Source organism: Rhodamnia argentea, chromosome 6, assembly GCF_020921035.1.
Source record: "Rhodamnia argentea isolate NSW1041297 chromosome 6, ASM2092103v1, whole genome shotgun sequence".
Classification (NCBI taxonomy): Eukaryota; Viridiplantae; Streptophyta; class Magnoliopsida; order Myrtales; family Myrtaceae; genus Rhodamnia; species Rhodamnia argentea.
This window is the reverse complement of record NC_063155.1, coordinates 5,766,810-5,781,041: the sequence shown is the minus strand read 5'-3', so window position 1 is coordinate 5,781,041 and position 14,232 is coordinate 5,766,810. Positions and strand designations below refer to the sequence as shown.

The 14,232-nt window shown below is 39.1% G+C and overlaps 1 protein-coding gene across 5 annotated transcripts; it reads left to right on the top strand.

Moving 5' to 3' along the window:
• The first annotated feature begins 2,815 nt into the window (after positions 1 to 2,815).
• On the top strand, positions 2,816 to 13,513 carry LOC115741770 (probable serine/threonine-protein kinase SIS8). 5 transcript variants are annotated; one of them, XM_048280113.1, is made up of 14 exons: positions 2,819 to 3,448; positions 4,087 to 4,300; positions 5,787 to 6,224; positions 6,601 to 6,704; positions 6,975 to 8,263; positions 8,377 to 8,417; positions 9,379 to 9,447; positions 10,325 to 10,425; positions 11,054 to 11,132; positions 11,231 to 11,329; positions 11,412 to 11,480; positions 12,447 to 12,496; positions 12,606 to 12,782; positions 13,103 to 13,513. In XM_048280113.1, exons 2-14 carry the CDS (start codon positions 4,181 to 4,183, stop codon positions 13,200 to 13,202), a joined length of 2,736 nt encoding a protein of 911 aa, XP_048136070.1. In that variant the 5' UTR covers positions 2,819 to 3,448; positions 4,087 to 4,180; the 3' UTR covers positions 13,203 to 13,513. The 5 variants fall into 5 exon arrangements, with proteins under 5 accessions (XP_048136071.1, XP_048136070.1, XP_030531636.1 ...); XM_030675776.2 differs by having other exon boundaries at positions 3,530 to 4,300; XM_030675769.2 differs by having other exon boundaries at positions 3,516 to 4,300.
• The last annotated feature ends 719 nt before the right edge of the window (positions 13,514 to 14,232 follow it).

Sequence of the window (14,232 nt, the reverse complement as noted above, 5' to 3'; positions counted from 1 at the left end):
TTCCACGAATGAAAATGTTGCCTCCTCCAAATTTGGTGGGCTACCACAGTCCAAGTCAAAGAGTATTTGGATTGAATTGAGCATGGCAGACCAGAAAATATGACATAATACATAAAAAAAAAATGGTATATGAAAAATAAAAATAAACATTCAACTTTTGAATTATGATGGGCTGCCAATAGGCATGCGGCCTTGCTAATAAAGAAATCGGGATGATAAAGACGCTAGTATCACAGGTATCGGGTTCGGCTCCCATGCTGTATAAAGAGGTAAATAGGTAGAGCAAAAATTAGAGAGAGGACGGTTAGAATAGGTTAGACAAAAAAAATTATGGTAGGCTCGATTTCTTTGCTTATTTTACCCATTTTTTTTTTTTTAGGAAAAAAGATGGAAGTGGTTGAGATACAAAGGACCTCGAATTTCATCTACGTCAAGGAAATACGGTATCGGATTTTCAAAAAATTATTAGATTCCCTCTTCAGCCGGTCATCGGTAACTGATTGGATGAGAAGCATCCACTTTTGGCAACCTTTTTCCCAAGACGATTTCTGTCCCCATCAATTTTCTTGCACGTTTCAGAGCTCACGTGAATCAGTCTCAACGGATAAAAATGTTTTGTTCTTATTGAGAAAAAAACATGTGTTCCTTTTCTTTTTTCTGCTGAGGGAAAAAAAAAAAAAACATCATTCTAATACTGTGACTACTGTCCAGACATTGAGGGCGCGAATAATAACCTTTATGCTTATGAGAATAATATATGATTGTTTTTCTATTTCTATTCCTTAGACGAGTTTCTATGTAGAGAACGCGTTTGATGACGATCCAAAATTTCTATCCTCGAAAAAAATAATTCATTTGATGATAATATAAAATTTCTTCGATTGCGGTGGAGACTAGGGTTGCAACAAGTGGTGGAGCTACGGTTGTAGCAACCCACAGATGGCGGTTGGTGTCCAACGCCGAGAAGAGTTTTTATCTTTGTTTCTATTTTAGAAATAGAAAAGTAGAAAATTTCTACTTTTCATTTTTGTTCCAAACCTATTTTTAGGCTAAAAATTTGTTCCGAAAATAGAAAAATGAAATTGTGCTACCAAATAGATTTCTGTTCCAATCTTGTTCCCGAAAATAGAAATATAGAAATATAGAGAAATAAAATGATTACCATGCATGCCCCGAGTCTCCAATTTAATTTAGTGAATGAACTTTGAATTGCAATTTTTTTTTTTTATAAACCAACAAAAGGCAAGGTCTACTTTGACAATAGCTAGAGGATATGAGATGTAGTTCCATTCATCGCGATCATAAGCTTTAGCAAGGTCTACTTTGACAATAAGCATGGAGCATAAGGAGCCTCGTCTATTAGTTATGGAATTGACAATTTCCCGGACAATCGCAACGTTGCCGACATCTCTCCTACCCGGAACAAAGCTATTATGAAGGGGAGAGAGATTCGCGAGTCGAGAATCCATTGACAAAGATTTTCGTGACGGCCTTTATAGGAGGTGTTGAGCAAACTTATAGGACGAAATTGACAAAAAAAAAAAAAATTTCGGATGCATGACATTAACAAGAATTTGATTTTTTTTTTCCTTACCCAAAAAAGACATTAACAAGAATTTGGTAATAGTTCCTAAATTCTGACAGTACATCGTATGAGGAGAACAAGGCAAAGCCTCAATTCTAAAAATTAGGGCTCAATGTGAAAGATATTTAGGAGGTGAAGAATGGAGAGTCGGGGGAAAATTATTTTTTCCTTATCTAGAAGAGTAGGAAATGTCTTTACTTCATATGGAAATGGATGGAAAATAAGAAGGAACTGTCTTTAGCAAAAGTGAAACACCCCTTTTCATTCAAAGCTTTGTAGATTCGTGATGAAGACAATGGCAATTTTCTCTCTTTTTGAGAAGGAGAAAGATCATATTTTTTTAATTTAGGCTTCTTTTATTTGGCAAAATATGGATGATTTGAGAAATATATATATTTTAAAAAACTTCATTTATATCGCTTATAAAAATCAATGAACGAAAAATATTTAGATATAAATTATAGTCGACGATGATTTTTTTTTTTCCATTTACTAATTATTTGCTGCGATACAAGCAATCACTTTTAGAAAAAGTGTTTTTCAAATCATTCATTTTTCGAAAAACTCTCAACCTTGTCACATGAAAATCTCTACCACTCATCTTGTTTGAATCGAATTAGACCATTCGTTTTGTTATGAATAATATTTGCCCATTTGAGCATGGCGAGAAAAACGCGGCTCGAGCGACAATAAATGACCCTGATTTTCATACCCCGATAATTCACGTCGCTACCAAACTCTCAAGTACTTTCTTTTCTCAAAGATTGAATACAAAAGTCAAAATGTTTTTGGATAAACTTTTTAATAAAGGTATGAAGCGGGTTATGTTCTAACCGTCGGTATGAGCATGTGGGTTGCACGTGAAAGTTGACAAATAAAAGTAGCCAATTGGTGAGTTCGGGGTCTTATTTGAAATTAAGTTGGTCACTCTTGGACTTTACTTTAGACAAATGTTACCCAGTACCCTATTTGAGAAAATCTCCCATTTTAGCTTTCTATCTCAAATTCTTCCTTTTTTTTTCCTTTTAGGCAAATCGTCAAATTGCAGCCGTCAAAGTTGCGACGCCAGCAATGGCATTGGTGGCGCCCGCCGCCCGCCTTCGTCGGTTCAGGGCTCTCAATTCTGACTGAACTTTTTCCAAATCCATAAAGAATCCCCGACCCTTTTGTTTACGGAAGAAGCAGCTCTTCAAACGTTAATCCCGCACGACAAATTCATAAAAAATAGCAACACTGTGGAGCCGAGAAATTGGTCTGTCTCTTCCATTTATGCTCAGCTGACCGCGGGTTTTACCCAGTCATCCCGCTGCTGCTCTCGAACTGCGAGTGTCCTAGAACAGAGAGAGCATTTTTCTAAGCAAAAAGACAGCATTTTTCCTGGACCCCATTTTGTTTTTATTCAATAGCTAATTGAGAAAATATAGTAATCCTCCAATATATTGACTGTACTTGTGGAATTCATAGTTGATGCTTTGAATATGTGAGTTGATTCAATCGGGTATTCAGTTCTTTAGCCAGACACTCGGGGGAAAAGGTCATTTTTTTTAATCATCGAATTGCAGACTTTTTAGAGGGAGAGAGGAGGTGAGTTTCTGACCAGTTTCAACTTTTCTATTTTTGCCCTTTTTTTTCCTGGGACGGGGAAATCCATAGTGCCTCTTCCGGAGCTCAAGTGGGTCACTTGTTGGTTTCGTTCTTGGAAGTCCCCTACTCTCCAACTTGTTCTTCCTCTTCGCTGTCTAGGCCCGGCTCGCAACTTCTCCCTTTTTTCCCACACTGAATAGTCTCTTCTCTTCTTTCCATGGGCTCGTTTGTCTCATTCTGGACTTCTCCTGGCGACTTCGTTTCTTGATTGTTGGAAAGGTAATCTCAAATTCAACTTCTTTTAATCCTCGCAGATTGTGCTTTTTTTTGACTTGATTGTCTTTAGGGGCGAATCTTCAGTTGTCTGCGAAGAGGGTGATGTTATCTTCCTGTTTTAGCATCTGGGTATCTTGATATCGGGCAAATCTTTACTGGGTTTGGGTTGATAATGGCTTTTGGAGCACTGGATTGTGTGGGGTTGGTCTGAGGTCAACTTTGTTCTTTGAGGGTAGATTTTTTTTCATTCAGTGGATTTTGGTTTGAGTGATTGGGGGATTTCATGCTTGGTCCAAGACAATGGAGATGTCTATGGCCGGATTTCTATTCCTTTAGCATTCTTTACCGCGGCTTGTTGAGGAGATGATGAAGAACCTTCTCAAGAAGCTCCGCATCATGTCGAATCAAACAGAAGATAGGGAAGAGCTTAGTTCATCTATGGGCAGTAAGACCTGTGACGTAGTATCATCACCTGATAGACTCACGCAAGCGCGATCGTATCATTTCAGTGAGCACAAACCCTTTTCAGGGCTTTCTTCTTGGTTGCACTCAGTTACTAGTAAGCACGGACATGGTGCCCCTTCATCTTCGAATGTAGTTAAGGGAGAGCCAATGGAGCCATCTGATTCTGTCACTGTCAGTGGAGTGAGTAATGATCCAGATGCAGCTTTGCCGGATTCGGAGTCTAATTCTAGAGATCCTGATGTAGAGGAGGAGTATCAAATACAATTGGCGATGGAGCTGAGTGCAAGGGAGGATCCTGAGGCAGTTCAAATTGAGGCTGTCAAGCAGATTAGTTTGGGGTCTTGTGCACCAGATAATACTCCAGCTGAGGTTATTGCTTATAGATACTGGGTAAGTTGTCATCTTCACCCCCTTCTTAAGAGGGAACGGAATGCATCAAAAGAGAAGGATTGAATTATGTTTGACTAAGTAGGTTTTGGCTACGGAGGATGTACATTTCACTTTTGCTCCTCCTTTTCATATAGTGTCCTCTACCAGAGAAATAACTGGTACAAAGCACAATACGTATTCGGTCGGAACAATGCACAACTGCATTACATGTGGACTTTGTGTGATCAATTGTTGTTTCAAGTTCTGTGTTAGGGCAATTATTTAACCAAACCTGATTGACTGTTGGCAAGAGCAACTGAAAAGAATTTGTCACTGGAAAATGATAATATTTTCAGCAATTTTTCAAGAGCTTTCCTATATAATGATCGATGATCCAAATCTGCTCCACTTCTGTTCATGTGTATCAATAGAACACAATGCCAAATCATTCATGTAGAGTATCATATGAATAATGAAAAAAAATTGGTGTTGTTTACTGGTGCTGAGACATGTTTTGAACTGAGCTTGTATTTACTTTAGAATAAATTCTCTTGTCTTAACCTCTCTCTTATTCTCTTTCTTCTTCTCTTCTTTTGGAGGGGTTAGATGGGAGTTGTAATCTTCTAGAATCTGTTAGAGAATAGCTTTACTCCTCTTGAGTAGCAACAGGAAGGACTGGTGAAAATGTGCAATCCCGGTGTGACTGGTGCGAGCTTTTGGAAGCCACTTGGCAGGTCAAGAACGTAGGAAGAGGTTGCCAAGTCATTCCATATTTATTAAGGACTTTGATACTACCCATGATCTGCACTACCTTATCATGCATCAATAGGAGCAATTGAAAATGAGAAGCATAGCTGGAAAGAAGAATTTTTTTTTTTGGCTCTGTCTGTTTCAATTGAGGTGTGTTGGTTGGTTGGTAAAACTATGAAGTTGGAATTACCTCTTTTAGCTGAATCGGAACTACCTTTTATTCTGCTGAATATGGCTTTCTTTCTTCAAATTTAAGTAGTGAGTTTGAAAAGATATATGACCTTAGTCTCTCGCAGTCATTCTATGGTAAGTTTCAGATGCAACCTTAACTTGCTGGGCAGGCAATACCCGCTATCAATATCTCAAATCCAATTTTCTTCAATTTCCTTAGGTACTGGAGGTGTTTCATCTAGAGTTATTGAGGAGAAACTAGCGGCCTTCTTCTTATTGGTAAAATGGTACAAGTTCAAAGATCTCATGATCTTGTGGAATTCATTTGGAAGAATTCCGTATATCTGCATGTTTCCCCAAATTAGGAGCTTTATTTTTCTGCTTAAATTATATTGTCTCTTGCTTCACTAATCATCTAGCTGATTAGATTGATGCTTGTAGTGAAAATAACCAACTTAGATTACCTTAGAGGGTGCTCTATGGATCTAGAATCATATTCTCTTGCTGCTTTTACATTTTCTTCTATTTTGTCAGGTTTATTCTTTTCTAATCTGTCTCATACAGTAGATTTGTCAATGATTGACAGAACTACAATGCTCTTAGCTATGATGACAAAATCGTGGATGGTTTTTATGATCTATATGGGGTCCTGACTGCGTCAACCTCAGGGAGAATGCCTTCGCTTGTTGATTTGCAAGGAACACCGGTGTCTGAAAATATCGCTTGGGAAGCAGTTTTGATCAACAGAGCTGCAGATTCAAATTTATTGAAACTGGAAGAGAAATCTCTAGAGATGGCAGTCAGATCAAGATCAGTATCTCTTGGTTTGTTACAGAGAAATTTGGTGAGAAACCTAGCTGTTTTAGTTTCGGACTACATGGGTGGACCAGTTGCAGATCCAGAGAACATGTTAAGAGCATGGCAAAGTCTTGGCTATAGTTTGAAATCAACCCTTGGAAGTATGGTTTTGCCTCTTGGTTCCTTGACTATCGGGATGGCTCGGCATCGTGCTTTGTTGTTTAAGGTACACACACCGTTTTTTTTATATATTTATGGTAATTGTTAGTTTCGTTTTCTTTCCTAAATTATGTTGTCTGTGATAGTTACATTATCTGTTCTTTGATTTTTCTGGAGAAATTACTGTAGGTTATAATCAGATTGCACAATCTACATCATTTGTTGATAATTATTTTAATTAAACTGTTGCTTACTGAAGTATCTGTGTGGTACATTTTGGCCTGAAGTATGTTAATGTTCTGCCCACGTGTATTCTCTTAAATTTTATATGTGAAGTCTTTTATGCCATTTTTTCAGTGACTCTAGATAATTTTCATTTGGAATTGCTTAATGTTTATTTCGACTTCTCAAACATGTATGAATTGCTTGAAACAACTGCACAGGTTTTGGCCGACAGCGTAGGTATCCGATGCCGGTTAGTGAAGGGGCAGCAGTATACAGGTTCAGATGATGTAGCAATTAACTTTGTAAAGCTTGATGATGGAAGGTAGTTGATGTGCGCTATTCATATTTATGCTGACGAAAGAATTTTAGCTGATGCTTTATTTCTTGCTTTGCTCTGTATAGAAAAATATGTGTTGTGTCCTGAATCTATCATGCGCATGTTCTCCGCATGTTAAAGCCGTTTGCATTTTAAATTGTGAATTGCATGTTTTAGCATGTTAGAATAAGTAAAAGCATTCATAGGAGGTCCTTTTCTTCATATCAAGTATGGACGGGTAACCAGTTTAAAACGCTATTGATAATTTATTCTCAGGGAGTACATAGTTGACCTCATGGCTGATCCAGGCACTCTCATACCATCTGATGCGACGGGGTCACATGCAGAATTTGATGAATCATTGTTATCGGTCAGCCCTATGTCAGGAGATTCATCACATGCGGCCTCTTCTAGTAGTGGAGTTACCAGTTCATATGAAGAGCAGATAGAATTTGGGACATCTGACAAGAGATCCAGGTTCGGAACCGGTGCAGCTTCAGGATTTGAGTCCATTAATGAAGGTGAAGTGCTGGCTGGTGTGAATCTAACTAGGCCAATCATGGTGAAGGAAGAAGCCAAGAAATCCACAGAAGATCTGATAGATCAATCCAATTTGAATAAGTTGGGGGGAAGAGAGATCCTGGGAAGGCCTAGTTACCCTAACACGCATGCAAGATCTCCTTCATGGACGGAAGGTGTGAGCTCACCTGCTGTTCACAGGATGAAAGTAAAAGATGTATCAGAATACATGATTGATGCAGCCAAAGAGAACCCACAGTTAGCTGAGAAGCTTCACAACGTATTACTTGAAAGTGGTGTCATTGCTCCACCAAACTTATTTAGTGAAATTTATCCCAGGCAGTTAGATGCATCAGCTGCTGAGACCAACTCACCAGCTGAGGACAAGCCTCTGATAGGAAATAAGAATGAAAAGAGCCATCAGGTTGGAATTCAAGATACTAAGGGTCAGGATGATAGAAGTGCAACTCGCTTTTTGCCTCCTTTGCCCCCCTATAGACCGCATTTGAAAACAACAATCCCTTGGGGTCCACCAGAGCAACCCAAACCTGTAGAGGGTTTAGGATTCAACCCTCCATTAGAACTGTGGGAAGCAACTGGGCAACCGATTTTGTCTCAATCCGATGCCACTCAGCCGGTATATGTGAAAAATGTCCCTGTAGCGGCAGCAGCAGCAGCAGCTGCTGCAGTGGTGGCATCGTCCATGGTAGTTGCTGCTGCAAAGTCGAATGCAGACTCAAATCTTGAGCTTCCTGTTGCAGCTGCTGCCACAGCAACAGCTGCAGCCGTGGTGGCAACAACTGCAGCTGTCAATAAGCAATATGAAGCAGGGGTGAAAAGTGACGGAGATCCAGATTCTGGTGGGAATGAGCCACGAGAGAGTGTTAATCGGGAGAGCGATGCTACGGGAGTAAATTCAGAAGGCGAGAGGGTTTCTGACAGATCAACTGGTAATGAAAGCACAAAATCGGATATTGCCCTTGATGATGTTGCGGAGTGCGAGATTCAATGGGAGGAGATCTCCTTGGGAGAGCGTATAGGACTAGGTACTGACAAGCCAATTGTATCAATAACTTTGTGGCGATTTTTAGTTCTATAATTTCAGTAGGTTTACATGAAATTGGATGAATCTGTTAGGTTTACATCCTTTGTTTTACAGGATCCTATGGGGAGGTATACCGTGGGGACTGGCATGGAACTGTAAGTCTACTGAAACACTTTCTTTTTCCTTTTTGAGTATCTGCTATCATTGTGGTCCCATTTCTTTCTTGTGAGAAGCTTTAAGATTTGTCTTGTAAGTTTGTCTCTATGCTCGGGGCAATGATGCAGTTACTGAGGTTCTAACTGCGGTGCGTCTATTGCAGATGCATCATGTGCATGAACTTAAATATTGAAGGCTGTGTTTAACGTCAAAGTTGTTATTAGATCATCTCTTGTCTGGCTGTCTTGAATCCCTTTCTTGTTTCTAAATTTGCTTCACTTTAGTCTGACATGTGGCATATCAATTCTGTATTGATGTAGTCATAGTGGATCTGACTTGAGCACTGGCTCTCGAAGATCTGTTTATGGGAGTTATATGTGAACTATAATTGAATATGATGCATAAATTGAGTCTTATAATCCTAGTGCATCCTTGATCGAGTTACTGTTAGTAAAACAAGTAAACTAGCTGAAACGAGTTATGCATAAGGTGTATTTTTTCTGCTTTGTTAGATTAGGTCTACACCTAATTTGAGGTTGTCTATTGTTTGGGGTTTTACATGGGGTTCACTTCACTAATTATTTCTTCTGCTTCAATTTGAAGGTGTCCAATATGTTCCATATAACTTTTTCATCATGAACAATCTCACAATTGCAACAAATCCTGCAAATACTTTCTGTAGATTGAAGGATTAGGATTTTTCTGCATTTATATCTCTGGCTGGTCTCCTAAAATATATAGGGTCTCGGCTTTGGAATTTTTGGCTCTTTCGTCTTTTTCCTCCCAAATTATCTGTTAGTGTGCTGCATATACGTTTCCTTTCACATTCTTTGATCTGGTATAGCTAACAGCACTATGTAATACTTTTCTTTTGCTTTTATTTCTTTCCTCTAAATTAAGCTTAGCACGTTTTCAAACTTCAAGAAAACTTATATGGTCTTCTCTACTGGTTAAATGCAGGAAGTTGCAGTTAAGAAGTTCCTAGACCAGGATATTTCTGGTGACATGCTTGAAGAGTTCAAAAGTGAGGTACTAGTTCGTTACTGCTGCTTATTGTACTGCTTCTGCTTCTGCATCTCGTAAACTCAACCTTAGCTACACGAATATGGATAACTAGAGAACATGACCAATCTACATGCAATACTATGTGCCCTAATTTGGTACAGAATCAAAATTAAATGCTTAGGATCATTTGATCAACCATTGAAGAAGTGTTGGGAAAAGGAATTTTGGTCCACTGGACCAATCCACATAACTAGAGGAACTAAGTTTTATACGGATATTTGATCGCCTATTTTTGATAGGATAACTTATATATTAAGAAATTCCATAGATAATCTAGATTAGAAGGAGATGAAGCAAAATTAGTAAGAAAATGTAGATAAAGCTGATACATATTCCATACTCATTGAAGAATACATAATTACAATTTACACCGGGAAAAGTAGCTTCACTTCACCAGCATATCTACGGCAACCATAACTGGTTTTAAGTTGTGGAGCGAAGCTGTTAAGAACTGCTCTATTGTAATTGGGTTAAATCAGCTATTAGATGATTTCTTTTTAAGAAAAATAAAAGTAGAACATTGGGTCAAAACCACCATATAATATGGATTTCTCAATGACAATTAGAGATAAAAGGAAGACAACCACTGTGAAAGCAAGAGGATTGAGCCCAAATATGGAAGCTTGACTGTGAATGAAAGTATAAGCATGACAGGACGATGTATGGATCTCAGTATAGTGTTGCTTGCCAGCAACCCTTAATTCTCTGAATCAGAAAACGAGGCCAGCTATTGCTGATGTTACCTTATTTTGCACATTACTGTTATTCTTTGCCTATTTTGTAGATTTCAGGGCTGCTACTGGCATAATACACTATTTAAACTTTGGTTTTGAATTGCAAGGTCCGGATAATGAAGAAAGTGAGGCATCCCAATGTCGTTCTTTTCATGGGTGCTATAACTCGTCCTCCAAATCTATCAATTGTTTCAGAGTTTCTTCATAGGTACATTGCAATTCTTCCTGTTTCAATTTAAGATTCAAGTAAGATTTTCTCGAACTAGTTTGGGATAAAGGTGATGTTGATGTTGATGTAAGATTTTCTCGAAATTGTTATGCTGGATTCATAGCAGTAATTAAACAAGTGATTCTCCATTCCCTCCTCAAGCAGAAGTGACCAGCTACACAGAAGGACCCAGAACACGTGTTGCTTGTAGAGGTCACTTGAACCTGTCAATTTAGATGTTACAAACTCATTTATCTGACAATCTGTTTTAACTTGCCCACGAAACAAGATGCTACATGACTTGGGATTGGATACTGCATTTAGCCTATCGTGTTATTTTCATATCCAGTTTGTAAAGAGAGGAATTTCCGAGACCCGGTCATCGAGGCTTTTAGTATGTTTGGTTTAAGTTTATATCAATTTTCTCATTTCCTTTGCACACCATTTCTTTAAGATCCCAGTGCGAATGATCCTTGAAGTTTGTTGTAGTAGTGTTTTGCCTCGGGGAAACATTCTGACTTTAAGAAGCATCCTTAGTTTGCTTTCATATTTTCATTAGCATTACTCCGTTGTTGACTCTTCGAGATCGTTATGCTTAGGGGATTAAATCAGAATTTTTCCCCTGCAGAGGAAGTTTATATAGGCTCATTCACCGGCCTAACAATCAATTAGATGAGCGGAGGAGGTTAAGGATGGCCCTTGATGCAGTATGATTTCATCACTCATCCTTGATTAAAACTCAGTGAGCAGAGTCTAATTTCACTTAATTATCTGCACATAATGTATCTTCACAAATAATCTTCAGGCCCGGGGAATGAATTATTTGCATAACTGTAATCCAGTTATAGTACACCGCGACTTGAAGTCTCCCAACCTTCTTGTTGATAAAAATTGGGTCGTGAAGGTGACTTCTTTTTGCTCATTACAAGCAAACGATAGGTCACGTTTCTATTACATAAATGACTAGTGTTTCCATGATCCTTTAGGTTTGCGATTTTGGATTATCTCGGATGAAGCATAGCACATACCTCTCATCTAGGTCAACCGCTGGAACGGTAGGCAATGTTAATGACTGGTTTTATTTACTCTTGGCATTGTTTTTCTTGATGCATCATACTTGTCTTTGTCTTGCTTTGCTTATGTCCTTGAGATGCTATAACATGCCGCTATGTTTCAATTGGTCATGTTCACTTTGTTGGAATATATAAATATTTAACCACGCCTTCTTCTATCAGCTTAAGCTTTTAGAACAGTTGGCTGTGGTCCCATCAAATCTTTCATGGTATCGGAGCAGGAGGTCCTGAGTTCAAACCTTTCTAGGTCCCTCTTTGCCTCCCTAATGAATATGTCCGCACTTAGTACTAGGCAAAAAAAACCAGACTAAGCGTGAGGGAGAGTATTGGAATATATAAATATTCAACCAAGCCTTCTTCTATTAGTTTAAGCTTTTAAAACAGTTGGCAATTGTCCCATCAAATCTTTCACACTTCAATAATGCAGTGTTCACACATCAAAAACACTGTGATTGGCGATCCTTAGTGAGTTTCTTTGATGAATGGATTTGATCACCTTTTTCTGTCAAACTGAAAAATCATTTTGCTCTATGAAAATTCCGAGATGTTTTCTTTTTGAATGATTTTTAACACGGTGCTTGACAAGTAGCCCAGGACATGTTATTTCTTGATTTGGTAGTCCTTATAGTTGGCAATCGTGGAGATATAAAGTAATCAGTAAAGACTAGAATTACATGTTTCCATGCTGTCATTCTTACTGCTTGCTGTGAGTTCTCAACTTCCTACTGTTGAACGCATGAACACGTCTACTTATAAACCATATTTCTAGGTAACCATGTAGTTGGAACCCTTCAAGAACTTCTCATTTTGTCTTATTATCTACCGAGCGGCGCTTTTCATTCTTTCTCTCGCGTCTAAGCCGGAACGTGAAAGCTTCAGAAGCATTTCCACATGCAAGTTCTCTTTTGTGCATTCTATTTGCATGACTAACATGCTATCACTCTTCAGGCAGAGTGGATGGCTCCGGAGGTGCTGAGAAATGAACCTTCAGATGAAAAGTACCTCGTTCATTTACCTACCAAATATTTGCTCCCATTTTTTCTTCTGGTCATCCCCATTCATCTGTAGTACATGAAACCTGTCTAAAATCTGTGATATGACACGCAGGTGCGATGTCTATAGCTTCGGGGTCATATTATGGGAGTTGTCTACGCTACAACAACCTTGGGGAGGAATGAATCCTATGCAAGTCGTTGGCGCTGTTGGCTTTCAGCACCGTCGGCTTGAGATTCCGGATGACATGGACCCCACCATCGCAGATATCATCAAAAAGTGCTGGCAAACGTGAGTATGTTTTTGTTGGAAACTGCATGTAGTCAATTCCCTAAGAACATACAGTGGTTTTAATCAACAAGGTTCGATTTTTACTGGAAAAACAAGGCCTTTCTCGCTGTCCCTCGTTTGAAATAAGGTTCCTTCCTTTCCATGGATAATTTTGGTTAGACTATGTCAAAATCACTAGGATCACATAATAAGATCTTTTATGATAATCGAACTGTGGCACAAGGCTGAAGCTTCATTGCATGAAATTATGAAGCGCATGCTTTTGCCGTTGCAGTTGCATTGTTAGTCAGCGTCTGATGTTTGGATTTGGAAATTTGTAGAGATCCAAAATTGAGACCGACGTTTGCTGAGATCATGGCTGCGCTGAAGCCTCTGCAGAAGCCCATAACTAGCGGTACAACCCCAAGGCAAGGCCACTGATGAGCAGTGAGCGTGACAAATGTCCAATGGAGGCGTCTGGTCGAAGTAGCGGAATCACGAATCAAAAGATGTTGGCACGTCCCATGTCACATTGGCGGCAAAGTCTTTCATTATCGGGAAACTACGTGACGATCGTAACTTCTGGGGATGGTCAATCCGATACATGGCGATCGGCAATTGTGATTTTCTCTTTCACTGTCTTAGTTTTTCTGCCTTCCACAAGTTTGTGAAATTCTTTGTACAGATGTGCTTTCTTGTTGCATAATCAATTTCTTTCTTTTTCGTCTGTCAAATGGCAAAATAATTCATCAGATGATCACTTATGGAGTTCCTAAAAGGGCATTTTCCTCCGCAGCTGATGTGATCAGAAGATCAATTAGCATGCCTTAGTGCAAGACTCTTGATTTTACTATAAATAACGTGAATTTACATTTGGATAGGTGAACCGTGAGTCCATGAAATATCTCGCTACTCTCATGGACCGCCGGTTGGCACGGCCATTGAAATTTAAAACCCCGGCGCGAGTTCAAGCGCATGGCATGTGCAGATCTAGATTGCACCAATGTTTGAGCATCACAGTTTGCAGCAAGCGTGAACTGATGATCATTCATCCAAGCAAAAGGAAGAAGAGGTGGCCATCTCACGTAACAACGACACAATTAGGAGATTAGCCCCGGTTCGTTTGATCATATAAGTAGTAAATCCGATCGACAAGAAAGTATCTCCTCCGGTCGAAAAAGCCGTCGAAGATTTGTTCTTCCAATCGCCATTGCGAGAAAATACGACCTACACGTGTTTTTGGATTCGAGAGAATCGGTGACAATCACCATGGCGATTAAGATGATTATATAGTTTGCAAGAATGGACATGATCCTTTTGTTCTTGTCTGAACATGACTTTGCTGTTCTTTCTTTCTTTCTTTCTTTCCTTGAATTTGTGATGGTGGGTTTGAACAGAAAAGATGAAAATGGCAGAAGTCTCCAAGGACTTTACCAGAACGAGCGAGCACCACGCATCTGGTCCTTACTGA